The sequence below is a fragment of the Mobula hypostoma genome, chromosome 12, assembly GCF_963921235.1.
Source record: "Mobula hypostoma chromosome 12, sMobHyp1.1, whole genome shotgun sequence".
Classification (NCBI taxonomy): Eukaryota; Metazoa; Chordata; class Chondrichthyes; order Myliobatiformes; family Myliobatidae; genus Mobula; species Mobula hypostoma.
Window position 1 is genome coordinate 22,239,163 of NC_086108.1, and position 27,525 is coordinate 22,266,687.

The following is a 27,525-nucleotide window of genomic DNA, read 5'->3' on the forward strand; positions in this document are numbered from 1 at the left end:
AATTCCAGAATCCAACATAAAAGAGTTAATAATAGTAGCCGACTTAATCGGTAAAGCCGGACTAGCTATGGATCTGTCCAACATGGGATTCAAACATAAATTAAAATCACCGCCCATTATCAACATATACTCGTTCAAATTAGGAAAGGAAGTGAATAAGTGTTTAAAAAATTCAGGATAATCCACATTCGGAGCGTAAACATTAACCATAGCGACCTTTTTATTAAAAAGTACCCCAGTAATTAACAGAAATCTGCCATTAGGATCTGAAATAATGTCTTGATGAATAAATGTAATTGAAGGATCAATAAAAATTGAAACGCCTTTAATTTTGGCCTGAGCATTTGAGCGGTATTGTTCTTCCTTCCAAAACTTAAAGAAGCGTTGATTGTCCTCTTTCCTTACATGAGTCTCTTGTGCAAAAATAATATGAGCATTCAGTCTTTGGAACACTTTGAAAACCTTTTTCCGTTTTATTGGATGATTTAAACCATTTGTATTCCAAGAGACAAAATTAATAGTATGAGCCATAATTGAAAATTAACCCTTTGGTGAGTAAGGGGTTAACCATAATGTGAGCTCATGAAATCGGAAGAGGAATACATAATTAGAGAGGAACCGGAAATCTCGACACTGCGGACATCTTTGTAGTTCTGAATCAGCCCAATAGAAAAAATTAAAAAGAAAAAGACTATCCCCTCCCCCAACCCCAAGAACCCCAAACTAAGCCAAAAAAGGCTGAAGAAAGCTCTAACTAAAACTAATTCTAACCCCATTTCTGCAGGGGGCAACTCCAAAAATATATGTTAAATAGGTGACCTCCCAGAGACTAATATATGTAAAAAATAACCAGTATAATAATTAGTCTACATAGTAAAAATTACTAAAATATATAAAATAAAAAACTTAGTCAATACGTATAATTAGTTAAAGGCGAGTAAATAAAAAATCACTTCCAAAAGGAAAAAAAGGATTATGGGAAGAAGAAGCATAAGAACATGGCGTCTCAAAAAAAAACAAAGGAGGTTATACAAAAAGAAATACAAGTCGCCATTTTAATTATGCAAGAACCAAAAATAGGAAACATATAACTAAAAGTGATCGTCGGATCAGATCATTAATGATACCAAAAAAGGAAAAGTAAAAACAAAAGGTTAACTAAAGGAGAATGATGTTATTCACAGGAGATAAGTATTCTATATAAGTTATAGAATAACAACTATAGTAATAAACAAAGAACAAAAATCTTGGACTTATAAAAAAACCTTCATCACACGGTAGTAAAAGGTTTATTTTAAAGAAACACCAGAAAGGAAAAAAAAAATTGGTGCTGGAAGCACCCGACACAGATCAAGAGAGGGTGTCTGTATCAGATGGGAAGTTATCATCCAAAAAACTTCGAGCGGCAGTTGTAGAGTGGAAAACACGACGATTTCCATCGGGAAGAGAAATTCTGAGACGTGCAGGATACAATAGTGCCGGTTTGAGATTTTTTTGATAGCATTCCGACATTAGAAGTTTAAAAGTCAGTCGTTCCTTCATCACTTCAGGACTGTAATCTTGAACTATCCTGAAGGAATGCTGGTGATACTTGATCATCCCTTGTCGACGAGCGGTCTGGAGAAGCTATTCTTTAACATTGACATAATGGAAACGAAGAATAACTGGTCTGGGTTTGGAAACAGCCGCTGCCAACTTTATCCACAGTATACGATGGGCGCGGTCGAGTAATGGAGGATCGTTGGGAAAAACTGAACCGAACGAATCCTTTAAAAGTTGAGCAAAGAATATTGCAGGGTCTCCAACCTCAACATCCTCGGGTAAGCCAATTAAACGTAAGTTTTGTCTTCTCGATCGATTCTCAAGATCAATAACTTTGGATTTAAGTTGTTGAAGTTGTTTAGTAGTCGAAGCTAGATTCTTCTCTAAAATCTCAATTTTTGTGTCCATCTTCTGAGATTTAGTATCCAGTTCAGAAATTTTTGCATCGTGTTTTTGAACATCAGAATCCAGGGATTTCAAAGAATCCATGATTGATTTTAAATCTTCATTGAGGCTTTGACGATGTTGTTCAAATTGAGCAGTTAAACTTTCAGATAGTTTTATCCGATGCTGCTCAAACATTTCCTTCATAACTTCGTAAGTTAATTCCGTTTGTTTGTTTGGAATCGCCTTTCTTCTTTCTTCCGTTCCCATCGGCGTCTTTCCCATCTTTAGTTCTAGATCTCGTACTCATTTCTCTAAGCTCGAAAGTTACAGTTGACAAAAGGAAATCAGTTAATCAGTAAATCAAGAAGATAAAGTAAATCTGGTGTACTTAAAGTTGATTAGATCAAGGAGATCATAGGTTAAAAAAAGGATAACGGGAGTGGAGCGAAGCCAAAGAGACGACCTCACTCCATGAGCGCTCCCTGCAGAATCCATGGAGAAAGGCTCTTGTCGTCTCTACTTCCCTTTTGAATGGCATCGCCGGAACCATTTTAAACGTGGTTATAAATCTGTAGACTTGTTGCTGAACTGCCCCTTTGGCCTATGAAAGTAAACACAAGAAATTCTGCAGATGCTGCAAATCCAAACGAAGTCTTCAGGTCAGGCAGCATCTATGGAAATGAACCACCAGTCGACATTTTGGGCCGAGACCTTTCTTCAGGCCTCGAAAGGAAGGGGGAAGGCGCTAGGATTAAAAGGTGGACGGAGGACCTGGTTGTGGGGGGGGGGGGGGTTGCTAGAAACTGAAGCCAGGTGGGTGGGAAAGGTAAAGGGCTGGAGAGGAAGCAATCTGATAGGTGAGGAGAGTGGGCCATAGGAGAAAAGGAAGGAGCAGAGAGCCCAGGGCGAGGTGATAGGCAGATGAGAAGTAAGAGGTCAGAGTGGGGAATAGAAGAGGGAAGGGAAAAAAATTACCCGAAGGAGAAATCGATATTCGTGCCATCAGGGTGGAGGCTACCCAGGTGGAATATAGGATTTTGCTCGTCCACCCTGAGGGTGGCTTCAGCTTGGCGCAAGAGGATGCCATGGGCTGACTGTCGGAATGGGTTACACACACAAAATGCTGGAGGAACTCAGCAGGCCGGGCAGCATTTATGAAAAAGAGTACAGTTGACGTTTCGGGATGAGACCCTTCAGCAGGAACGGGAATCGGAATTAAGTATTCGACCTCCAGGAAGTTCCGCTTTTGGCAGGTGGATGAAAGTTTTGTTTTTTCCTTTACATGTTTGTAAGAGTTGTGCAAATCCATGTAACTAGCCCAGTGTAATAGACATTGCACCTGAGGCCAGGGTTTGTTTGCCCCACAGTGCGGTTCACAGGAAGTGCTCTTTGCCCCGCAGTTCGCCTCAACACTAGTCCCTGCAGCGTTCCCACTGACAAAGTCGTCGGGTTGGCAATTGGCGGTGAATGTCCTACCATCGCGGTTGTTTGCAGGCGGCTCCAGGCTCGGGAAAAGCGGAGATGAAATGAGTGATTTCTGGAAGGGTTGAGGAAGCTCCTGTTGAAAAATGGACGAATGGAATAGAAGTGAAGGCCGGCAGACGCGAGGTGAGGTGATCTGTGAGTGTTGTGCTGCTTTGAGTGAGTTGTCCAGGAGAAGACTAGTTTGGTTAAGGGAGTTCCCAAGTGTTGGGGAGTTAGTATTGTTAAAATAAATTATGTAGTTATGTTGGAAACCCTGCGGGACGAATTTTTGCATGGGTGTTATTTCAGGTGTGACGGTGAAGGGAAATGAAGTGATCCCCTGTCGGGACCCATAAGTTTCTCAAGAGTTTATAAAGCTCTCAGAGTTGAACAAGTGCCCTCACCGCCCGCTCTACATACCGGCCAAGGTGCCTCCCCGTTACAATGTCCGCAATTTATCGATCGTTACGACTAGTGAAAGTAAAACGACCTATAATATAAGAAACTGATAACATTTGTTTTGTACAGTTGCCCTGATTGAATGTGGAAAATAGATGTTTATTGCGGAATTAATGCTTCTGAATGCAGTGGGCTGATTAACTAGTCAGCACAAGCATTTGGTTTGCACATTCCTGTTTTTTCCCTGAATTACGTGGCATGGATGATACATAGTATCCAGTATTAGCTGCCTTATGTAGAAGAGTTACTGCTCTTTTAGCTAAACGTAAACTTATAAATACATACAACATAGAAGAATGCCAGTCACCCTCTGAGTTTGTTGAAAAAATAGTCATGCTCCCACACTATTTATGTTAGTCTGTAAATTCCTCGACCAGAACTACTATTTAATTCACATATTAAATTGACCAATGGATTATTAATCATCACTTTTAAAGGTGGGATGTTCCTGATTACAAGAAACTTGGAGGAGGTGTTTGCAGAAAATCTCTTCATCTACCCTCTTTGACAATGATTTGAAGTTATTGGTTTGCCACAGTTCCCCTGGAGAAATAATTTTTCTCTGTTGGAAAATCTCATAAACTTCTGCCTCAGGACTCTTTTCCATAGATGCCGCCTGGCCTGCTGAGTTCCTCCAGCATTTTGTGCAAGGGTTGCTTGGATTTACAGCATTGCAGATTTTCTTTCATTGCAGATTTTTTCTATTTGCCTCAGGACTAGTTGTTCTTACTTTTTCAAACTCCTTGTAACAGATGTTCTTCATTCCCAGTGAACTGGCTTTCCAAGTCTGAAGCGTCTTTCTTGGTGTGCTGTCCAGAGGGATTTACAAAGTTCTGACCTGATTGTTGTGTTTTTTATAGTTTATTCCTACGTCTATAAATTCAAGTTTTCAATTTGTTTTATCACCTTTAAGGATAGATTAATGTACACAATAGGGAAGATCTGAAGTGAGGTGACTGTAAGGACTTGGGTGTCTGACTGAAGCAAATCGGGTAGGCAATACGGTATAAGGTGTATGTACAGAGCCACAACACGTTACTGCAGATTATCAGCAAAATTAGCACAATTTCTACTTCTGTTGTCTCCGTTCACCAAGAGTTTTTCAGAATTATGTCATTTATAATATACTAACTTTCCATTACTAATTCTCCCAAAGGGCACCGTGCCACATTACTCTGCATTGAATTGCATCTCTTTTAACTCAGCACCTTGGTGTTGTCAGTATTGCCAGCATTTATATGTCCTTTTCTAATATTTTTAAGAAGCCGGTTGTGAGCTGTCTGTTGAAATGCATTAACTTTCCTGGTTAAGGCGTGCTCACAGTGTTGGGGAGGAAGTTCTGGGCATTATGCGCAGTGACAAAGAAGGATATTTTAAAGTCAGGGTGGTGAGTGAAATGGAATGGAGCCTGTATGTCATTGAGGAAGCAGCACAAAATGATTTTGGGTTGTGCCTGGGTTACTGCCTTGGAGATCCGTAGCAGTGTTGTCCTCGGACAAGAGTGGCAAGTTTGAGAGCAAATGCCCAAACTGACAATATGCTTTTAAAAATTCTCCTACGTACTTTGATTCTACATATGTAAATTCTCCTGGTAACTTTGACCAGGGTTATCATTAATTAATGAATTAGTAACAATAATTATGTAACTTTTTAAGAAGAAAGGATGATCCCTGTTACTTATTTGCCTGTATTCATTGTTTTACTATTAATAAAATGTAACAGAGACAGATTAAGTAAATGAAACATTTTAGAAAACCTGTTCAAAGATGAATATCTAGTGTGCACTCACAAACAACAGAAGAAAAAATATAAGCAGAGCAAAGCCAATACCAAGAGGCCCAACCATTTACTGTCCAAATCTTGATGTGTACACCAGGTGTGCAAGGGTTTCAAAGCATATTATCCAATGTCATGTGTTCTCACGACTGTCTAGCTTGCCTGAGACATTTCCTGTGAAAACATTTCCTGTAAAAATTGATTTGTTAGTAAAGATTATTATTATGTATCTTTTTATTCTGGGTGCAGTTAATGAATCAAGGGGTGGCACTGTAAGCCGTGCGCCAACATAATTTTTGTGTGTGCCAGGGGTTCATTGTCCTTAGATGTGATAGTTAAGCTCTAGCAATCACAACCAGCTTCCTCTGTGCAAACATTTGCTCATTTTCTCCTTAAGCCAATAAGAAACTTTTTCTTAATTTCTACCTCTTTGCTAATTTTTCGTATATCATCTGTAATTATTGCACCCACACCAGCTCATTTTTAACAGTTGAAAATACTTACCAAAAATTGACCCTGTGGAAAGCCACTGCCAGTTATGCTCTGGTCTAAACAGAAATCCATCCACAACCATACTATCGCCCGGTAGCACTCTCATTGATGGTCATGAGATGCTTTGGGAGGTTGGTCATGACTACAATGAACTCCTGCCTTTGCAAGGACCTTGACCCATTGCAATTTGCCTATTGCCACAATAGGTCTATAGCAGACACAATCTCAATGGCCCTTCATATGGCCTTAGGTCACCTGGACAATACAAACAACTGTGTCAGGATGCTGTTCATTAACTGTAGCTCAGTGTTTAACATCATCATTCCTACAGTCCTGATTGATAAGTTTATAGAATCTGGGCCTCTTGTGCCTCCCTCTGCAATTGGATTCTCGACTTCCTAACCGTATGACTACAGTTTGTGCGGATTGATGATGATATCTCTTCCTTGCTGACGATCAACACTGGCGCGCCTCAGGGGTGTGTGCTTAGCCCATTGCTCTACTCTCTGTATACACATGACTGTGTGGCTTGGTATAGCTCAAATACCATCTATAAATTTGCTGACAATACAACCATTGTTGGTAGAGTCTCAGATGGAGATGAGAGGGCGTACAGGAGCGAGATATACCAGCTCGTTGAGTGGTGTCACAGCAACAACCTTGCACTCAGCATCAGTAAGACCAAAGAGATGATTGTGGACTTCTGAAAGTGTAAGACGAAGGAACACATACCAATCTTCATAGTGATCAGAAATGGAGAGAGTGAGCGATTTCAAATTCCTGGGTGTCAATATCACTGAGGATCTAACCTGGTCCCAACATAGTGATGCAGCTGTAAAGAAGGCAAGATAGCAGTGTGCGGAGATTTGGTTTGTCACCTAAAACACTGAAAAACTTCTATAGATGTACTTTGGAGAGCATTCTGACAGGCTGCATCACTGTCTGGTATGGATGGGTGCTACTGCACAGGACCGAAGGAAGCTACAGAAAGTTATAAAATTAGTCTGCTCCATCTTGGGTAGTAGTATCCAAGACATCGCCAAGGAGTGGTGCCTCAAAAAGGCAAAGTCTATTATTAAAGACCCCCATCACCTAGGGCATGCCCTCTTATGGTTACAGTCGGGAAGGAGGTACAGAAGCCTGAAGGCACACACTCAGCGATTCAGGAACAGCTTCTTCCCCTCTGCCATCTGATTCCTAAATAGACATTGAACCCGTGAACACTACCTGACTACCTATTTGTATAATATATATTACTTCTGTTTTTGCACTATTTAATATACATATATATACTTACTGTAATTTGATTTACTTTTTCTTTCTATATTATCATATATTGCATTGCATTGCTCCTGCTACTTTCTATATGTATGTGTGTGTGTATGTGTATATATATATATATATATATATATATATATATATATGTGTGTGTGTGTTTGTGTGTATATAGCTAGGGTGCCTGTACTGTATTTGTCAACATGGAATGGAGAGCGAGTTTGAGAGTCTGGCGGATGTTGGGAATGCTGAGGGTGGAGTGCCATGGGAAGGGTGTGGAACAGGTGGAAGAGAGGAAGTGCCAGGGGTAGGGGGTGGTGTGGGTGCAGACGCACCCAGCCCTAAGACACCAGGCAAAGTCAATTGATTACAGACAATTAGTTTACTGATCATTGCAGAATGTCTGGTATTTTCCTGCTCTCTCCCCTCTCCCCTCTCCCTTCCCCCTTTCCCAACCATGTTTCCCCTCTTCCTGCCCCCTTCCCATTCTCAGACCACAATAAAGACCCACATCAGAATCACGTTTATCATCACTCACATTGGTCATGAAGTTTGTTTTTTTTTGTGGCAGCAGTACAGTGCAATATATAAAATTACTACAGTACCATGCAGCAGTCTCAGGCACCCTGTCTATACATAATGTGTCTTAAGATTTTGGACAGTACTGTATGCTTTTTTTGAAGTGGATGCATGTATCCCCTGCCTTTCCTTTTCAGTTGCTTCATCATAGAGTTATGTCTCTTGTCAGAAATAGTTTACCTTTGACAAATATTTTCCTAATAACTCATGCTTTTCCAACTACAAAGGTGATTGGCGAAACAAAAAAATAAAGAAGAATGTTCTTACAGTGAATAGTTAAGTCTGCGATTCACTACATGGTGGTAGGGAAGCTGGATTCAATTGTGGTATATTGATAGGAAATATGATGTGGAGCAAGGGCACTGGGTGGGAGAGTGTGTTAAGATGACTTGTTTTTTGCAAAGAGCTGGTGAGACTCAACAGGCTGAATGGAATCATAGAGAAGTACAGCACAGAAACAGACCCTTCTGCCCGTCCAATCCATGCTGAACCATTTAAACTGCGTCCTCCCATTGACTTGCACCAGGACCACAGCCCTCCAAACCCCTACCATCCATGTACCTACCCAAACTTCCCTTAAGTGTTGAAATCGAGCTCACATGCACCACCTGCATGGCAGCTCGTCCCACACGCTCATGGTCCTTGAGTGAAGAAGTTTCCCCTTATGTGCCCCTTAAACTTTTCACTTTTCACCTTTAACCCATGACTTCTAGTTGTCTTCCCACCCAACATGGAAAAAGCCTGCTTGCATTTACCCTAACTATACCCCACATAATGGGCTAACATTAGCACTTCAATTTTTTAATAGAACAATTGAAGATTTTTGACTCTGAGCCTGCATCGTAGCTATTATAATTCTCTCCTGTACTTTGTTTTCCTGGTCAACAGAACCTTACTCCTGCTATTTATCATAAGATACACTTCACTCATCTACTTATTCCTTGTGTAAGCCAATACTTTTGCTTCTACTTTTATTATTTTTCTTTTACTGTTTTGCCCTTTTCTAAATGACCAAGTCAGCTCCTTTTTCGGTCACCATGATGAGCTGCTCCTCGGCCGTGTAATTTATCCACCAGTGATTTGGTTCTGATTCCAAAATTAGTTCAAACTGAACATCTATCTTTAGTTTGGGCTTTGCTATTTGTAGGAGGAAATCCCTTCCCAATAATGATGGCTACATTTATTTTATCAATTTGAACTTTGCTTTTTGTCTCACGTATGCTGAACTTGTGATCGGTATTTATTGTAGCTGCCCTCCATTGACTGCTTCCCTTTGAGATTACAGCAACAAGTTTATCCAGACTGCTCTTGTGGCATGTAGCAGCCTTGTGACCAAGACTTGAATTTTTGGTCCAAGACCCTTCTTCAGCACTCCGAAGTAAGGGGGAAAGAAACAGATAAAATGGTGGGGGAGAGGAAGGAGGACTAGCCAGAAGGTGATTGGCAAAGCTGGGTGGGTGGGAAAGGTAAAGGGCTGCAGAGGAAGGAATCTGATAGGAGAGAAGAGTGGACCATAGGAGGAAGCAGGGGTACCAGGGGGAGCTGATAGGCAGGTGAAGAGAAGAGATAAGAGGCCACAGTGGGGAATAGAAGAACTGGAAAAGGTGGAGGGAAAAATTACTGGAAGGAGAAATGGATGTTCCTGCCATCAGGATGGAGGCTACCTAGACGGAATATGAGGAGTTGCTGCTCTACCCCAAGAGTGGCCTCATCATGACAGAAGAGGAGACAATGGACCAACACTTTCAAAACAGGAATTGGAATAGGGATTAAAATAGTTGGCCATCAGAAAATTCGGCTTTTGGCAGACGGAGCTGAGGTGCTGGACAAAGGCCTCGCCCAATTATGTTGGGTCTCACCAATGCAGAGGGAGCCACATCGGGAGCACTGGACACAATAGGCGACCCCAGCAGATTCACAGGAGAAGTGTTGCCTCACCTGGAAGGACTGTTTGGGGCCCTGAATGGAGGTGAGGGAGGAGGTGAATGGGCAGGTATAGTATTTCTCTTGCTTTCCATGTCAGGACAGAGATTAGTGGGGAGGGATGAATGACAAGGGAATCACAGAGGGAGCAATACCTGCAGAAAGCAGAGAGTGGAGGGGAGGTTTGATGGTAGCAACCTGTTAAAGATGGCAGGGGTTGCAGAGAATGATGTGTTGGATGCGGAGCCTCACAAAGTAGGTAAGGATGAGAGGAACTGTTAAGGTGGTGGGAAAATGTGGTGAGCGCAGATGTCTGGGAAATGGAGGAGATGCGGGTGAGAGCAGCGTCAACGTGGAGGGAGGTAAACCCCGTTCTTTGAAGAAGGAGGACATCTCTGATGTCCTGGGAGGGAAAGCCCCATCCTGGGAACAGATGCAGCAGAGAAAAAGGAACTGAGAAAAGGGAATAGGATTTTTACAGGAGACAGTGTGGGAAAAGGTATAGTCAAGATAGCTATGGGAATCGTTAGGGTTATAGAAGATGTCAGTAGACATTTTGTCTCCAGAGATGGAGATGGAGTGATCGAAGAAAGGAGGTGTCAGAAATGGACCAAGTGAATTTCAGGGCAGGGTGGGTGGGAGGCAAAGTTGATGAAATTGATGAGCTCAGCATGGGTGCATGAAGCAGCACCAATGCAGTCATCAATGTCATGGAGTGGGAGGAGCCAAAGGAGAAATTATTGAGCATGAGGACCAGCTGTGGCAGACGGAGGAAGGTGGTGGTGGAGGGGAACTGGTTGGGTTCTTTGTTGGGAAAGAAGTGGAGGACTTTAAGGCCTTCCTGATGGCGATTAGAAGTGTATAGGGACTGGATGTCCATGGTGAAAATGAGGCGGTCATGGCCAGGGAATTGAACGTTGTCGAGGAGATTGAGAGTTTGTGAAGTGTTGCGGATGTAGGTGAGATAGAATGAAGTTGGTGCAATTCCAGTGGAGCAGGAGTAGGCAGAGACAATGGGCCTACCTGGTCAGTCAGGTTGTGGATCTTGGGTAGGAGGTAGAAACGAGCAGTGCCGGATAAGGGAACGATAAGTTTGATGGCAATGGATGGGAGTTCTCCAGAGTTGATGTGCTTAGTGATGGTATTGGAGACAATTTTCTGATGAAAATTGGGGTGGGTCCTTTTCAAGGAGTAAGCAAGAGGAGGTGTCTGAGAGTTACTGCCTGGCCTCAGCAAGGTAGAGGTCAGTCTGCCAGACTACAACGGCACCCCCTTTGTCTGCAGATTTGATGGAGGGCAGTGTGTTCTGAGGGGGAGAGAGGAGTGCTGAAGTCCAGTCGGTTGATGTCGGCAATTTGAGATGAAAAGATCCAGAGCGGGGTGTCCAAGAAGGGAAGGAGAATTGAAGACGGGGGAAGGGGTCATCGGTGTGGGGTGGTGAATCCTTGTCAAAGATGTGGGCTCGGAGACAGAGATCGCGGAAGAAGAGCTTGGTGTCGTGGCAGGTGTGGTACTCACTGAGGCGTGGGCGAAGGAGGATGAAGGTAAGACTCTTGCTGAGAACAGAACATTCCACCTCAGAAAGGGGAGGGTCAGAGGGAATGGTGAAGACACGGCAGGTATTAGAGCTGGGATTAAAGGGAGGAGGAGAGTTGGCTTCAGAGGAGGGGGAGGGTTGGGGTGTCCGAGGAAGATGGAGGCTCTGAGAATCTAAGAGGTGACAGGGGAGCCTGAGAGACCCGGGGTGGGAGAGTGGCAGTGGGGGAAGGGAAGCCTGGGGCCCAGCAGCAGCAAGGAAGTTCTTGGCCTTGAACTGGTGGTGGCCGAGGTCCAGACTGGAGCCAGAGGCTAGAGGCCATGTAATTTGTGGTGTGAAGGCATCCGGGGTTGTTGGAACCAGATCTGACCCATGCAGTCATGGGAAGAATGTGCAAGCTCCACCCAGACAGCAGTGAGCTGCGAGGTAGTGTGTCTGTCTGTCTGTCTGTCCCTCCCTTCCTAAGCTCCATCCAGACAGCAGTGAGCTGCGAGGTTGTGTGTCTGTCTGTCTGTCTGTCCCTCCCTTCCTAAGCTCCATCCAGACAGCAGTGAGCTGCGAGGTTGTGTGTGTGTGTGTGTGTGTGTGTCTGTCTGTCTGTCTGTCTCTCCCTCCCTTCCCCCCTCCCTTCCCAAGCTCCACCCAGACAGCAGTGAGCTGCGAGGTAGTGTGTGTGTGTGTGTGTCTGTCTGTCTGTGTCTCTCCCTCCCCCCCCAATCATTCAGTCTTGCTCTTGCTGCTTTCACACTGTTTATCATAACAAAGTGTAAAATATCCTCTTAGAGCCAATCAATGAGGCAACATGATCACAAACATCTCATGCATGTAATATTTTTCTGTTAAGAAAACTAGTGTCATTAATTTGGAGTCACTTTTCCAACAGAAGCACATCTTCCCTATTGGAGAGTGTGGAAAAATATATTTTTCCAAGGTCAAAATCAATCCAATTTCAAAAGAGTCCTTCCTCATTCCCAACCTTTACCACCTAAAAGACGAGGTTTGCAATTGCATGGGAGAACCAAATGACAAATTGCTCCAACTTGGAAATAAATCTTAGTTATACCCACTGCAGCGGTTAAAGAAAGGCAGCCCATATCCTGTGAGTAAAACAACATTTAAAGGTACATTGTCCTATTGTAATGAAGAGAATTATTTTGCTTAGTAACTTTTTGTATGAATTAAAGTTAATTAATATTGTCTTTATTTCAGAAAGCCCAAATGAAGAGTGTGGATACAACCAGAGGCCAGGAGAAATCTCGCAGGTGGAGCCCACTTCTGAGAATGGTAAAGTGGTGAGATGTGTGTTTGTGAGGAACACGGTCCCAGTTGAACAGAATGGATGTTGGACCTGTCGTGTTTCAAGCTGTAAAGCAAAACTAAACACAAATACAAAGGCAGTAGTAACTGAAACATTAGAACATGCAGTGATATAAGTGGTGTAGAAGGAATTAAGTAGATTTGAATTGCTAGTTAATGGTGTGTATGAATTGTATATTATTTTATACACAGTGCCTTGAAAAACTGGTCAGCCCCCAACCCTTTGTTCATGTCATTTTTTAAAATTTTATTTTATTTTATTGAGATGCAGCGTGAAGTCAGCCCTTCCGGCCCTTCGAGGCGCACCGCCCAGCAACTCCCGATTTAACCCTCATCTCATCTCGGGACAGTTTACAATCACCAATTCATCGACTAACCTGTTGGCCATGGTGGATTTCTGTGTACATACATCTATTGATGCTTCTGGACACATCTTCAGTGATGTTCCTGGAATCATCGGGTGTTTTGGGTCTTTCAACAGCATACAACCTCCTCCAGGTGACCCAGCCGGGGCTGATCAGACCCCAGCTTGTGTCCAGATGGCTAGCTACTTATGACTCCATGGCTCCCTTCTTTTGAGCCACAGCCATCTTGAGGCCCTCTCTGCCGCATCGGTGGTACTGCGGATGGCTCTCCTCTTCCTCTCTCCCTCGATGCCCAAAATGCTGAAGGCTCTAACTAAAGAACGGGCTATGAATCCCCTACAACCAACCTCCACTGGGAGACACCTCGCACGCCATCCAGCCTGCTGACAGTTGCTGACCAGTCCTGCGTATTTGGAGAGCTTCCTTTCAAAGGCCTCTTCCAAGCTATCTTCCCATGGGACTGTCAGCTCCAGCAGCACCACTTGCTGAGTTGACTCAGCCACTAGGGCAATGGTCACAGGGTGGTGGCTGCGATATGGTTGGGGAACTTCAGCTGCCCATCGAGGTCCACCAACAGCTGCCAGTCCCTTGCAGAGGTCAGAATGCCTGCAGATGTTCTTTTGGCAGGTATTGGTTGCTCCCCAGCTCTGACAAAGGCAATGGTCTGCTTGGAGGGTCGGGACCACTTCGCCCACTCAACGCCTACACTCACGGCTTCAGCGATGGTTTTCAGGTCCTGATCATGCCTCCACCTGTACCGTCCCTCACCAAGTGCCCTTGCACAGCCGCTGAGGATGTGCTCCCGGGTTCCTCGCTTGGAGCACAGTGGGCACGCAGATGACTCTGCCTTGCCCCATGTGTGCAGGTTTGATGGGCTTGGAAGCACATTGTACACTGCCTGGATGAGAAATTGGATGCGGTGTGGTTCGGCTTTCCAAAGATCAGCCCAGGTCACTTCCTCTCAACCGCATTCTCCCATCTTGTCCAAGCTCCCTGTTGCTTCATTCCCACCGCCTTGCAGGCTCTCATCTTCTCTACTACTGCTCTCACCTCCTCCTGAACTAGACGACGCCTTTCCTTCCCTCTGGTGTCCATTTGGGGAGTTGGAAAGGATCCTAGCCCAGCTCGGCCTCGTGTGACCACTCCCACCAGCCTCCTGTGACGTAGCCTCGCCTCTGTCTCCTGAACAGCTTCCTCTGCCCTCCACTTCCTGCCAGTACTTACTTGGATTCCTGCTCTAGCCACCTTCGGGTCACTTGAGTCCCTATACTGTAGCACTTCTCTGGCTCTTGTTACCTTGAATTCTTCCTCCAAGGATTTGAAGGGCAGTTGCAGTGTGTTGTGGTGTCCATAGAGTGCAATGCTGCTCAGGCTCTTTGGCAGCCCCAGCCATCTCCTGAGGTGGTTGCTAACCCTCCTCTCTAAGGTTTCGACTGTCGAGATCAGAACTGCATAGACGAGGAGGGGCCACAGGATTGTGGGAAGAATGCCATGCTGATACACCCAGGCTTTAAACTTCCCAGGTAGGCCAGACTTGTCCACAGATTTCAGCCAGCCATCCAACTCGGTGCAGGTTGCCTGAATGGATATTGTGTCCCTTAAAGAGCTGTCAAAACTTTGCCTAAGCTCTTGACTGGCTTTTCTGTGATGGTTGGGATGGCTGTGCCTGCGATGCTGAACCGGAACTTGATTTAAAATAGGGAAGACGAATGAAGGACGGTGAAGCAGACAGACCAATTGCCTTTGTTCTTGCCATGAGGGAGAAGATGGAGGCTGCCATTTTATGAAGATACTGTATACCCCATTTTGTGAATCATTCGCTTGGCTTGATCAGTGTTTTAAAGTTGACACAATGGTGCCTCAAGTAATCTGCTGAACGAGGGATCATTTCCAAATAAGAAGTTACTTGTGAGGTGTTCTTTGGTTGGATATAACATGCAAGTTTTTGACTGTTAGGGTCTGAACCTGTGTTGTGTGATTCAAGCTGGTTGCTGAGTGAGAACAGAGAGCCGTACATTACCGATTGTCACTTGCTGGGAAGAGGGCAATAGGTGGATGTAGGCTGGGAACAAGAGGCAATAAAAAGGTGTTAAAGGTCAGACATGTGACTTATAGCCAATGACATTGGAATATAACATTTGAATTGGTAAGGAATAATATAGAAGTGGACACTTTGATTGTGCTATCAGCGATAACTCTCTCCAGAGACCCACAATCGCAAGGAAGAACCCCCACGCCAGGGGCTGGGAGAAGAAGGATCGGTCATCTCCCAGTTCTGTGCTGTAAATTGGAGAAGTGGTCTGAGTGAGTACTGGTACAAAGGGCACAGTAGAAGTCATGATCTCAGTTGTGGCCTGGGCTCAACATAGTTACGTTGTTGTTTGTGCAGAGACAATAAAGTGCGAGTTTTAATTAATTACGAGTTACGTAGTGAGTTTCTTAATCTAGTTCTGTCGATGAACAGTCAGCAAACTGGTATGTCTTTGGACTGTGGGAGGAGATCCACACGGTCATGGGGAGAACGTACGTTCCTTACAGGCAGCGGCGGGAAAGCGTTGTGCTGGCGTCCCACCTGTGTACATACATCTATTGATGCTTCTGGACACATCTTCAGTGATGTTCCTGGAATCATCGGGTGTTTCGGGTCTTTCAACATCATACAACCTCCTCCAGGTGACCCAGTTGGGGCTGATCAGACCCCAGCTTGTGTCCAGATGGCTAGCTACTTATGACTCCATGGCTCCCCTCTTTTGAGCCACAGCCATCTTGAGGCCCTCTCTGCCGCATCGGTGGTACTGCGGATGGCTCTCCTCTTCCTCTCTCCCTCGATGCCCAAAATGCTGAAGGCTCTAACTAAGGAACGGGCTACGAATCCCCTACAACCAACCTCCACTGGGAGACACCTCGCTCTCCATCCAGCCTGCTGACAGTTGCTGACCAGTCCTGCGTACTTGGAGAGCTTCCTTTCAAAGGCCTCTTCCAAGCTATCTTCCCATGGGACTAGGAGTATTTCACCCAAGGATTTTGATCAATTTCACTGTGAATTTTTAATTGTGCATCACATGCTCTTTTTTTCACAGTAGAGCCCAAAAAATTGGAGAATTGTACAACATGAAAACTAAAAATTCAAAAACTGAAATATTGGCAGTTCAAAGGTATTCACCCCCCCTTTGCTCAGTATTTAGTTGAACCACCTCTCACTGCTGTTACAGCCCGTAGTCTTTTGGATCAGCCTCTACCAACTTTGTACAGCGTAATGGAGCAAGATTTGCCCATACCTTCTTCTACCAACTTTGTACAGCGTGATGGAGCAAGATTTGCCCATACCTTCTTGAAAAACTGCCCAGGCTGTGCCAGGTTAGTTAGGGAGTGGCAGTGGACAGCAGTCTTGCGGTCTTGCCAGAGATATTCAATTGGGTTAAAGTCAGGACTCTGACTGGGCCACTCAAGGACATCAATTTTTTTCACTTGAAGCCCTCCATGGTCGCTCTGGCAGTGTGCTTTGGGTCGCTGTCCTGCTGAAAGACCAACTTCCTCCCCAGTTTAAGCTTTCTGGCAGCGTTCATCTTCCCATGAATCTTGAGCAGATTTCCAATTCCTGCTGCCGTAAAGCATACTTTACAGTAGGGATGGTGTTACCTGGCTGATGCACGCTGTTAATTTATGCCACATTTACTGTTTAGTGTTGAGGCCAAAAAATTTCGCTTCGGTCTCATCTGACTACAAGATCTGTTTCCACATCTTTACAGTGTCTTCTAAGTGACACTTTGCAAAGTCTTTAAGGACAAGGATCTGCTCTTTGTTTTTTTTTTAAACCAAGGCTTCTTCCTTGCCACTCTTTCATAAATCCCCTTTTTGTGCAAGAGCTTAAAGATTGTGGATCCATAAACTTCATCTCGAGTTGCCGCCGCTGACTTCCGCAGTTCACTCAGAGTTGGCATCACAGTGGCCCCTGTTCCAGAATCGCTGAGTGTGTGCAGCCACCCAGGGCGTGCCCTCTTCTCACTGTTACCGTCAGGAAGGAGGTACAGAAGCCTGAAGGCACACACTCAGCGATTCAGGAACAGCTTCTTCCCCGCTGCCATATGATTCCTAAATGGGTATTGAACCCATTAACACCACATCACTTCTTTATTATTTCTGTTTTGCACTATTTTTAATCTAACTATTTAATATACATACATATTAACATTTATTTTGTTTCTTTCTACATTATCATGCATTGCATTGTCCTGCTGCTGCAACATTAACACATTTCATGACACATGCTGGTGGTAATAAACCTGCCTCTGATTCTTTCTTTCCCCCATTAGAACCTATCAATGAGAATGGGAGATGTAACAGTTTACCAATGAGGGATACACAAGACGCGGAGTGTTCCAAAGATCCAAAAGAGCTTCAAGTCGGAGCAGATAATGAAGGTAAAATGGAGAGGAGTTGCACGGCATTCCCTGTGTTGGGTCTCTTGTCTATTCAGTTCTCATTTAATCAAAAATACTGCAGTATGGAGTATGTGCTTTCCGATTCCTCACCAGATGCCATGCAGAATTCTCAGCAGAAGAATGGTGCCCTATGTTTAATTCTGAAGTTCATGTCAATCTCATTTGAAACCCAAAGTTTGGGAGAGCAGGGAGAACATTCTCATCCCTTTTTACATCATCAAGCACAATTCTTTACAGTATTTATACTTACAGATGCCTGCTTTTACAGTATTACCTCGATGGAAGCACTCAACAATAAAGTTGTAGACCTCATACTTGCTTCAGTGCGATTCTCTGATCCTAGCTGCAAACTGCATCTGCTAAACCATCATAAGTCTAGCCAGCAATTCTGCAAGTGAGATAATGCACATCCTGTTTAATCACTTAATATACAAACTCCAGTCAACATTAAATGACTTTATGATTGTAGATGGTGAAAGCGAGCTTACTGCTTGTCTGCCTGCCGTCTTTGATTCATTTATCTTTCTGGTTAATCAAATATGAACATCACAGATGCCTGTCCCCAGGCAATTTGATTCACTGCATGTGATGTCAAGAATCAGCAAGGAGCATGAAGGATAGGGGTTCAGACATCACTCCAGTCTTACCTGTGAAGACCTGTGCCTCTAGAAAGCTGTTCCAGTACGGTTGCAACACTGTCATTGTGGAAAATTGTCTGGTATGTCCTGTTCACAAAGTGCTGGATTTACTCAACTCAGCTAATTACCATTCCTTCAGTCTGTTCTCAAACCCCAGCAGTCTGATGGAAGGTGGTGTTGACAGTGTTTCAAGAGCCAGCTACTCACTAGTAACCTGTTGTACACCAGGCCTCATCACAGCTTTACCAAGAACACTGTCTTTTTTTTTTAACAAAGATTTCAACTTTCACTAAGCTTTTTCATCATTGCAAGTGTTTTTTTCCCATCTTTTGAATAAGCTTTCTCTCTATTTGGAATGATCACTGATGATTCTTATCTGTATTCCACCAGTTTCCTCAGAACCTCTAAATGGTAAAGAGAGATCTGATGAGAAGCCATTGATTGATGAACAAGATTCAGAAAGTTCCGAGAATCCAAAGGAATTTGAAGTTGACGAGGATAATGAAGGTAAGATGGAGAGGAGCTGCAGGGCCAGTCTTTGAGCTTTATTCCCTGTGCTCACATCTCCCATACCCCCATCTCTCACATACTCAGAAATACACTGGGATGCTTTCTCATTCCTCACCAGGAGTTCCACTTTGAAGAATGTAGACATGTTCGATGCTGAGATCTCTGTCAATCTCATTTTAAGACTGTGGATAGGAAGAGCAGGGAGGATATTCTCACCTTTTTTTTCGCTGCCTTGCATTACCAAGCAATCTGCATACTGCTATCTGGTTGAAAGTTACCTTTGATTAAAGTAATCATAACGTATTACAGATGGGGAAATAATGAGAAAGCTTTAGCTGAAGATGATAGAAATTTTGGTTACGCCCCTGAATGTAAGTAAAGCCAGTTAATTGGTTGATATCTGGTTCAGGACTGTGCTCTGTTATTTTCCATGAAGTTCAGCTATTTGGTAGAACATTTAATTGGCTTCAGAATAGCATCAATACTCTTTATAGACACTGCTTTTCTGCTGAGTTGTACAAGATTAACATACAAATTAGTGAAACAGTTTTGAACAGAGGTGGGAACTAATTCATATTGCTGCTCTTTTTCTCAGTGGATTCCTGTGCTTGATTTACTAGTTGTCCAGCTGGTTGCATCTTCCTATTATACAAGTCAAGCCCTGTTTTGTGTTTATGTCTAGTTGCCAATAAATCTCCAGACAATTTTCTTCTCCGTTCCCCATTTTGGCTCCCCTCGTACCCCTTCCTTTCCAGCCGCTCATCACCTCCGCCCCCCCGGTGCCACCACTCCTTCCGTTTCTCCCATGGCTTACCCTCCCCTCCTATCATTTTCCATCTTCAGTCTTTCACCTTTCCCACCTCTCACCTCACCCACCCACTTTCCCCCTTGGCTGGCTTCACCTATCACCTTCTAGCTTGTACTCCTTTCTCTTCCCCCACCTTCTTATTCTGGCTTCTGTCCCCTTCCTTTCCAGTCCTGAGGCAGGGTCTCGGCCGAAACGCCGAATGGTTATTTCCCTCCATGAGTTCTTCCATTATTTTGTGTGGGTTGCTCTGGATTTCCAGCATCTGCAGAATCTTTTGAGTTCTTGAAAGGATCTTGATTAGAGTTCAGTCAGCAATCATGTTTATGCAAAGATTTTATATTTGCAGAGAATGTTCATTGTTATGAGTTGGCACCATTTTGATTAATAACATGTCTGTATTTGGAACTGTGCTAATCATTCTTAGTTTTATTTCTGTTTCCCTAGAACCCATGAATGAAAAATGGAGACAAGATGAGATACCGACAAATGCGCAAGACTTGAATTGCTCCAAGGATCCAAAAGAAATTGACATTGAAGAAGAGAATAAAGGTAAAATGGAAAGAGCAGGGTTGCTTAATTGCCTGTGTTGGGCCTGATACACTGCTCCCACCACACGCACATGCCTATCTGTTGTATAATCAAAAATACTCTATTATGGAGTTTGTACTTTGTCATTCCTTACCAGATGCCTGTTCAGTTCTCAACAAAACCCTGCAGAGACACATTAAACATTGAGAACTCTTTCAATCTAATTTGAAACCCGAGGTTTTGGAGAATGGGAAGGAAATTTTCTCCCTACGCTTTGCCTTCCTACATGACCAAGTATACTTAAAGTTCTGTCTGTTTTTATCTGTGACCAGATTCTATACCATGTTCCCAATATAAATTCCCAATGCGGACACACAGTTTACAGTTAAATCTCTAAAGTATTCATAGTATATTAAAGAACGGCAAATATTAAATGTGTTTGAGCAGGATAGTGAAAGCCTTTTGTCACTGTGACCTATCTATGGGCTCTAATATTGATTATCGTGCAGTTCTGTGATTAAGAGCAAGTTTCAGAAAGGCATCAGTATTGTTTATGGGATTATATCATCACTGATAAGTGACAGATTTATCATACTCAACTATTTAAAGTATGTTGAATGGAATTCGGATTGATTTCCAATCACCTGCTCTTATTCCAGATAGGTTCCTGGGCCTTGTTCATCAAGCTGCTGACAAATTGCATCATCGAAGTTTAAATTTTGCTTCCATGTCCAGGGAACCACAGAACTGTAGACGGCTTTCGATTCAGCTGATAGTTCTGTTTATTTGATAACCAATCAGCTTCAAGATTCCTTCTGTGGTTTCATAGAAAAATGTTCAGGAGCTAAGATCATTCAACGTGTCGTATGTGAATTGGCCACTAGATTCTGTCCCTTTTGTTTAAGACAGTTTTACAGTGAATGCCTTGTAGATGTTGTAATAAGTTGCCAACCAATCTTTTTGTCCTTGCTTCCCAATGTTCCCTCTGTGGATTGTCACAAATTGTGCAGGAAAGGAAATGATACAAAAAGACTTTTAACAGCAAAAATAGTGAGAAGATGCAGATTTGTTTTTCATTTACATGTATTTCAGTAACATTCTCTGTGTTCTCTGTTTTGTGATTGGGCGCCTTGCAACATTCCAAATTCAAAAATGTAACTTGGTAAATTTTTTAAAAGTTTCACCAGGATGTGAAAACCTTCAGTTACTTTGCCTGATCTAATCAAAACCTCCTACCCGTTGAAATCCTACACGCACATACTACCTTATAGATTACCTTGTAGTTCCAGATTGGAGAAGAATTCCAATGGCTTGAGAATCGCATTGGTGGGGACCACTGGATGGCTGATCAGTGAAAAAGAAACATGGACAACTACATCAAGTTTTAGTCTATTCTGGATCAATACCAATTCCAGTGCATCAACAGATAATGTCCCTCTTGTGTATTGGATTGCTGAATACCTTTAACTCTAAGTTCCAGTCAGCCTTTCAAAGAAATGTGAAAGTGAAAGTAAGATTATTATCACACATTAAAGTGAGCTTGCTGTTTGTCTTAGTGCCAGCTAATCTCCCTATTTTATAGACCTTCAACAAGCAAGCCTTCAACCAGGATTCTTCACTAGGCTTCGATTGTATCCTGAAGAGCAGTCTCACTGAACAGGATCATGTTGCATCAGCGTAGACATTGTCATAAATGTCTCTAAAACATTGTGGACACAAATTCCAGTCTAGGCAGTGTACATTGCCGAATCAATTGCTAAGATGGAGCCACAGACACAATTACGAAATGACTCCCAAAAGATATGTGTAGCTTGGCAACTTATAAACATTATTGTTCTTTTTGGCATTGGCAGGTATGCACTTGAATATTGCCAATTTGTAAGTCAGCAATGACATCACATTCAGAATAATTTATGACTTGTAATAGCAAATTGCATAAATCTTGCCACACTTTGTAGTGCAACGGTTCATATAGCCTTACAAACAAAAAAATCATCCTTTCTGCCTTTAGACCAGGAATTTGAAGCTGCAGACTCTTTGTTTTATTGAAAAATCATGATCATAATCATAAAACTTCTCAATATTTGGAATATTCACTGATTTTTCTTGCCTTTATTTATTCTGGTTCTCTCAGAAGCCACTCCTGAAGACCACAGTGACAAGAAGCCAGTAAGAGATGTGGAAAGTTCACAATGTGCTAAGAAGCCAGACCAAACACAGAATGAAAGGGCAAATACAGGTAAAATAGAGAGAATTTGCAGAGGCATTCTTCTGTTGAGCCTGTTGTATTCACAACAATTCATTTCTCATTGAATTAAAAATGCTCCGTTTTAGATTACACACCATTTGGTAAGCACAGTTCTCACTGGAAGAACTATTTGCCATCCCGTGTGAATAGGTAATTAAGGTCAACATATTCTGTTCTTGATCAGATGTCTTTCAGTTTTAACAATGCAAGAATGTGGTATAGAATTTACTGAGAAATCTCCGAGGTCTTTAGAATGATAGGCAAGTTTCAGCAGATAAGAATGAGTCTTCAGTCACAAATTCTAATGCTATCTATGACCTGTTAACCTGTCAATACAAGTGCTGTACACTTGGCTTCAGTTGTCCTTTTGTTTAAGCCAGTCTAAAATTAATACCTTGCAGCAAATACATTCTAAACAATATTAAAGTTTGTCAGCTATCTGCTAGTCTTTGCTTCTCCAATGTCCTCTGAATGGATTATCACAAACACTGTCAAATTGCCCCAGCTCTGAGCAATGCAGCCTTCTTAAAATTGGAAGAGATCCTCAGAGTAGATTCGCCTTAAAGAAAATCATATCAGTAAAGAGTCAAACAATCTCCCTAAAATTGTAGCACTTATTTGGCAATGAATTAGAACTATCCTAAACAGTCCTGAGGAACAATGCTATCAAGCCACACAAATTCTTTAAATAAAATTATTGAGTAAGGGTCATAAAATGTGTCCTGGACTTCGTGATTTGATCTACAAGGCTCATACAGCCTCAGAAACTTATCTTTTCAAGTGGCAAGAAGTACGAAGAGTTCAATAATGAAGGATGCTAATTAAAGATGAATAAATAAAGGATAAGTACAAAGGGTGATATAGTGGATGATGGTGGAGGAGGAGGACTGAAAAAAATTGGATGCCAAATGGAGGCAGATTTGTATATTGCAGGTTTGAGTTAGATTGATCTGTGCTGCTTTGAAATATCCGGAGCACTTGGAGATTTGTTATAAAAAGAGAACACCACTGTCTCCAAATTATTCCCTTGTCTGCATTGTATATATTGACTGTGGCCCTCATTGTTACGGAATCTACTTCCTCAACACCCTAATAAAGCACTAGAGAACTTGTGCCGTATTGATTCTAGTGGTTTCCTATCTCTTCCATGTGGACAATTAGGAACAGACAATAAATGCAAGTTCATGTGAATGTCTAAACAGAAAAATGTGTAACTTATCTGAAAGTAGTTGATCAGATTGCAGCATCAGTTTTTTTTATTGTGTGCAGATCTCTACACGAGTTGAGGACCGGAAAACTGCATGGTTAGAATTAACAAGAATTGGGCATTGATTTCTTGACCTTCCAGAAATTGACCCCCCCAACTCCCCTTCTCTATTCCCCATTCCCATTTCCCTCCCTCAACTTATCCTTTTACCATCCTATCACCTCCCTCTGGTGCCTCTCCTCCCTCGCTTTCTTCCATGGTATTCTGTCCTCTGATATCAGATTCCCCCTTCTCCAGCCCTTTATCTCTTTCACCAGTCGAATTCCAAGCTCTTTATTCCACCCTTCCCCCTCTCCCGGTTTCATCTATCACCTACTACCTTGTACTTCCTCCCTTCCCCCCAACCTCTTACTCTGTCTGACTTCTCATCTCTCTTTTTACCAATCACCATGAAGGGTGTTGGCCCAAAAGCTCGACTATTTAGTCTTTTCCATAGATGTTGCCTGGCCTGCTGAGTTCCTCTCGCATTTTGTGTGTATTACTTTGATTAGAATTAACCTTGCCTGGTAATTTTGTTCTTTTCATTCAGAATCCTGGAATGAAAAATGGAAACATGCCAAGAGTTCAATAGAAAGTGTGCCAAAGTCACATCTTACTGAAGAAGCCAACAAACATCAAAGTGATGGAGGTAAAAACAATATGGAAATACATCTGTTTTTAAGGATTATTTGGAATTTAGAGAGATTTGATGTCTGATTTACCAAGTTCCAATTAGGAAAAAGTAGCAAAAGCTAAAAGAGAGGGGAGCTGAATCTATCTTCTTAGACCTTTGGCTGCTGCCATTGTGGTTGACCTTTATCTGGCTTCTGAAATAACTCAGCAATGAGGGATGGGTAATATCTAGATAGAAATGGTTCAATCAGGAGTACTCCCAGAACACACAGTGCAGTAATTCAAGGAGAATGTAATGCCACTTTCTCAAGTAAAGGTGGGATGCCTAATTAATGCTGCCTTGGCCATCACCCTCACTTCCCAAGAACCATGTAGCTCGTCCTTCCTTCTTCCTGTGGTGCACTATGGCTGTTCTGCACACTATCTACTAAATACACTGTCGTTTCTGTGATATCGCTTCCAAAATTCCCAACCTGGAAAGACGAGCAAAGGCTGCATGGGAGTGGCACCGGTTAAAGTCACATGGATTCCAGAATTGAGGAATATATGACTCTTCCTTCATCAGTGGGTCTAAATATCACTACGTGGACTTCGGCCGTAACAGAGATAGCTTATCGCCATATTTATGAATGCAATTAGAAAAGCTAAATAAATTCCAGCCTTGTCCAGAATACCTACATAAAGGATGAGTTTGAATGGCAAATAAAGGGAAAGGACCAACAAGGATTTAAAGGAGAAAGCTATCTACTGCAGTAAGGTGTAATTACTTGTCTAGAATGCTGGAGGTGAATGGGCTGTTTTTAAGTTCAGTATTTTTGTAATTGCCTACAGCCTAAATGGACTTTGAAGCCTTGGACACTACCTCATTTTTTTTTAATATACAGTATTTAATTTTTGCACGTTTTTAATCGATTCAATATATGTATACTGTAATTGGTTTATTTATTATTATTTTATTTTAATTATTATTTTTTCTCTCTTCTATATTATGTATTGCATTGATCTGCTGCTGCCAAGTTAACAAATTTCATGTCACGTGTCGGTGATAAGAAATAACCATATAACAATTACAGCACGAAACAGGCCATCTCGGCCCTCGTAGTCCGTGCCGAACGCTTACTCTCACCTAATCTCATCTACCTGCACTCAGTCCATAACCCTCCATTCCTTTCCTGTCCATATACTTGTCCAATATTTTTTTTAAATGACAAAATCGAACCTGCCTCTGATGCTGATTCATTAGATGTTACACTCTGGGAATAGTTTTCCAACATACAAATACCCCAATTAAACTCTGCAATATGTTTGCATCTATTGTGTAATGTAGACCTTCTGAACACCTTGATACAATAAAATATTTATTAGTGTTGTTTTTATGTTTGAAATATTTTTGTGCTTGACTATTTAACTTACTGTATATGACAGAACTAGCTCTGTTTTTTTTAGTTTGCAACTTCGCACTACATTTTGAGTTGTTGCTATTGTGTTAATATTATCCCGGGTACCTGCATATCTTCACAATTTCCATCTTTTTAAAGGGAAACAATCCGATTTTGGTTTTGTCTGGATAGGAGTCCTCGTGGTGCCTCTTTTCGCCTACTTTCTGATGAATTTTCAAAGCAGTCAGGAACCTGCAGATGATAAACTACTCCACGTGTTCTTGAATAATTTTGAGCAAGTTCAGAGGGGTTTTCCTAATCAGGAAGAACAGTTATGGAACAGAAGCAGGATAATGTTGCAGAAACAAGTTATCAAGACCGTGCACTCTGAACCATCCATCTTAATGTTTGCAGCTGCCTGGGATGCAGAGGAAACCATGCGGTGCCTCACAAGTCGGATAGCTGGAGCTTATGCCTTGTCCTTCAGTTCCAGGATTCTGGAAATTGATGGAACTGATAAAAAATTTCTAAACAGTGACCAAGCAAAGTTGGATCTTGACAATCAGTTGTCATCGGGCTTCAGAGAAGGCAGAAAGTCAGCCATTATTCATCATTTCCAGGAGCTCCCGCCTGCTTCTACACTTCTGTTTTACAAGTACTGTGATCATGAAAATGCAGCCTTCAAGGATGTCTCGTTACTGATCACAGTTTTAGTCGATAAGCCCAGACTAGATCCACACTTGAGCCTTGATGCTCTTCAAGAGACAGTTCATGATTTCCTCATAATGAAATTCAACGTCTCGAGTGAAAGTGGACAATACGATGTTCTGGATGTTGACAAGTTCAGTGGGTTGTGGAGTCGTATAGCTCACGCCATTTTGCCTGTTCGGCCCGAAAGGGAAATTGAAGAAAACGGCTGTAAGCAAGAATAAAAATGACTTCAAAAAATTTAAATGTTGACTGGGTTTGTGAGAAACTATGTGCACAGGGAACTAATAAGTAGGAAGTTCAGTTTGTATATGAAATATTCAACTTCTGATTTGATGAATTTTGATCAAATATTTCACCTGAAATTGGTGTATTTTTGCTTAATAAATTGGCTGGATTGCTACATGTTTTAGTAGGCTTTGTGCATAGTTCTCTTTATTTATCATTAATGAACCAATCAACCGCTGAAGAATATTTTTGCAACTGCATTAATGTTTTATGGAATTTTATGACAATTTACATTTTTTCAAATACCAATTTCCTATGACATTGAGTTAAATCAGAATAAGTTTTTAAAAAATGGAATTAGTGAGTTGTGGCCAAGAAAGGTTCCCTGAGTCGATCTGTGGAAGTTCCTACACAAGAGGATGCAATTCTGGATCTCCTCTTGGGGACCGAGTCCGGGCAAGCAACTGTGGTGGCAGTCAGAGAACTTCCTGGCTCCAGTGACCTCGATTCTATTAGTTTTAAGATAGTAATGAAAAAGGACAGGGAAGTTCCATGAGTTAGGGCCCTAAACTGGAGCAGGACAAATTTTGGGAGAAACTAGATAGGATCTAGCATTTTAGATTAGGTGAGCCTATTTGAAGGGAAAGGAATGAATGGCAAGTGAAAAGTGTGATAGCGAGAGTCCAGGAACAGCATTTTCCTGTTAGGATGAAGGGTAAACCTGGCAAGTTTAGGGAATCCTGGCTGATGAAAGGCATTGAGGCACTGGTCAAGATAAAGGAAGTATACTTTGGGTTTCGGAGTTTGGGATTGAGCAGATCCATGAGACCATAAAAAAAGACGAGCAGTATTAGGCCAATTTGGCCCATTGAGTCTGCTCTGCCATTCCATCAAGGCTGATTTATTATCCCCTTCAATCCCGTTCTCCTGCCTTCCCCCCCATAACTTTTGACACCCATAATAATTAAAAACTTATCAACCTCTGCTTTAAATGTACCCAATGATTTATCCTCCACAGCTGTATTTGGTAATAAATTTCAC

At 42.4% G+C, this 27,525-nt stretch overlaps 1 protein-coding gene across 1 annotated transcript in view; it reads left to right on the forward strand.

Moving 5' to 3' along the window:
• The first annotated feature begins 3,328 nt into the window (after positions 1–3,328).
• The window catches only part of LOC134354660 (torsin-1A-interacting protein 2-like), a 115,480-nt gene continuing 91,283 nt past the window's right edge, over positions 3,329–27,525 (forward strand). Inside the window, exons 1-7 of the mRNA XM_063063747.1 lie at positions 3,329–3,537; positions 12,644–12,718; positions 17,430–17,537; positions 18,587–18,703; positions 19,959–20,063; positions 22,177–22,281; positions 24,087–24,185. Coding sequence (XP_062919817.1) covers positions 3,498–3,537; positions 12,644–12,718; positions 17,430–17,537; positions 18,587–18,703; positions 19,959–20,063; positions 22,177–22,281; positions 24,087–24,185 — 649 coding nt within the window. The 5' untranslated portion in view covers positions 3,329–3,497. The remainder of the gene's footprint in view (positions 3,538–12,643; positions 12,719–17,429; positions 17,538–18,586; positions 18,704–19,958; positions 20,064–22,176; positions 22,282–24,086; positions 24,186–27,525) is intronic.